The 1,314-nt window shown below is 61.8% G+C and overlaps 1 protein-coding gene across 1 annotated transcript in view; it reads left to right on the top strand.

The window, feature by feature from the left end:
• Nucleotides 1-788, top strand: part of GDF15 (growth differentiation factor 15) — a 1,395-nt gene extending 607 nt beyond the window's left edge. Inside the window, exon 2 of the mRNA XM_029963856.1 lies at nucleotides 21-788. Within this exon, the coding sequence (XP_029819716.1) occupies nucleotides 21-788 (768 nt within the window). The remainder of the gene's footprint in view (nucleotides 1-20) is intronic.
• Nucleotides 789-1,314: the final 526 nt, after the last annotated feature.

Here is a 1,314-nt window from a genome sequence, read left to right as displayed (position 1 = left end):
GCTGGCCGGACATCCCGCAGGGACACGGGGACTCCCAGGGACACCAGGACCCCCGCGGTCCCCACCGCTACCACCTCCTGCTCTCCCGCGCCGAGGAATTCCAGCGGCAGCTCCAGGTGGTTCAGGCGGAGCTGAAGCTCTTCAAGCGGTCGCCGCCGTCCCCCGAGATGTCCCCGCGCGGCGCCTCGGAGCCCCCCCGGGTCACCATCTACGCCCTGCAGGGGGACCAAGAGACCCCCCAGCTCGTGCAGAGCCGAGAGCTGGACCCCGATTCCCGGAGCCTGGATGTGACAGCAGCCATCCGACCCTGGGTGGCCGGTCCCGAGGCCACGCTGCGCCTGCAGCTGGACTTCACAGCCAACGTCTCGGCCGCACTGGCCACTTCAGAGGGGGAGACGCTGGTGCTGGAGGTGGAAACCCAGGAGAACACGGCTCGGGGGGCCAGGAGAGCCCGGGGGCTGGAGGAGGAGTGCGGGAAGAGCGACGGGAAGTGTTGCCTGAAGTCGCTGAAGGTCTCCTTCCAGGACATCGGCTGGTCGGACTGGGTCATCGCCCCCCACAGCTACTACATGAGGTTCTGCGAGGGCTCCTGCCCCCACAACTACAAGCCGGCCAACATGCACGCCCAGATCAAGTCCCGAGTGCATTCCCTGTCCAAGGCCACCCCCCCTCCCTGCTGTGTCCCTGCTGGGTACGACCCCATGGTGCTGATGCACTACGACGGCGAGGGCAGGCTGGTCTCCAGCGTCTTCGAGGACATGTTGGTCACCAGGTGCCACTGTGCCTGATGGCATCGCCGGTGGCTCCAACCGGGACGTGTCGCTGCCCAGGTGAGGCCCCCTGGCAGCTCCAGCATCCCAAAATTCAGATTCTGTGGCATTAAGTGCCTCCAAGCCAGCCCCGACTCCACCAACCCAGCTCAGCCCCAAGAATCTCCAGCTCCAGCGTCCCCAAATCCACACCCTGTGGCACCAAATGACTCCACGCCAGACCTGGCTCCGCCACTGAGCTCAGCCTCAGAACCTCCAGCTTCAGCATCCCAAAATCCAGACCCCCTGGCACCAAGTGCCTTCACATCAGACCCATCTCCCCTGTCCAGTTTAGCCCCAGATTCTCCAGTTCCACTCTGGGGCTTTCAGCTCTGACTCAGCCTTGGGCTCTCCAGTTTTGGATTCCTCTCCACAACAACATATCCCCTCCTCTCTTTTCTTATTTAAATCCATATTTTATTTATTAAATCTATATTTTGTTTTATTAATCCATACTTCATTTTATCTTCCCACCTGAGGTACCCCAAAGGGTCCGGGGTGGGTC

This window comes from Manacus vitellinus, unplaced genomic scaffold (genome assembly GCF_001715985.3).
Source record: "Manacus vitellinus isolate BGI_N305 unplaced genomic scaffold, ASM171598v3 scaffold_64_pilon, whole genome shotgun sequence".
In the NCBI taxonomy this organism is placed as follows: domain Eukaryota; kingdom Metazoa; phylum Chordata; class Aves; order Passeriformes; family Pipridae; genus Manacus; species Manacus vitellinus.
Note: the sequence above shows the minus strand (reverse complement) of the source record. Positions and strands in the feature narration are given on the sequence as shown.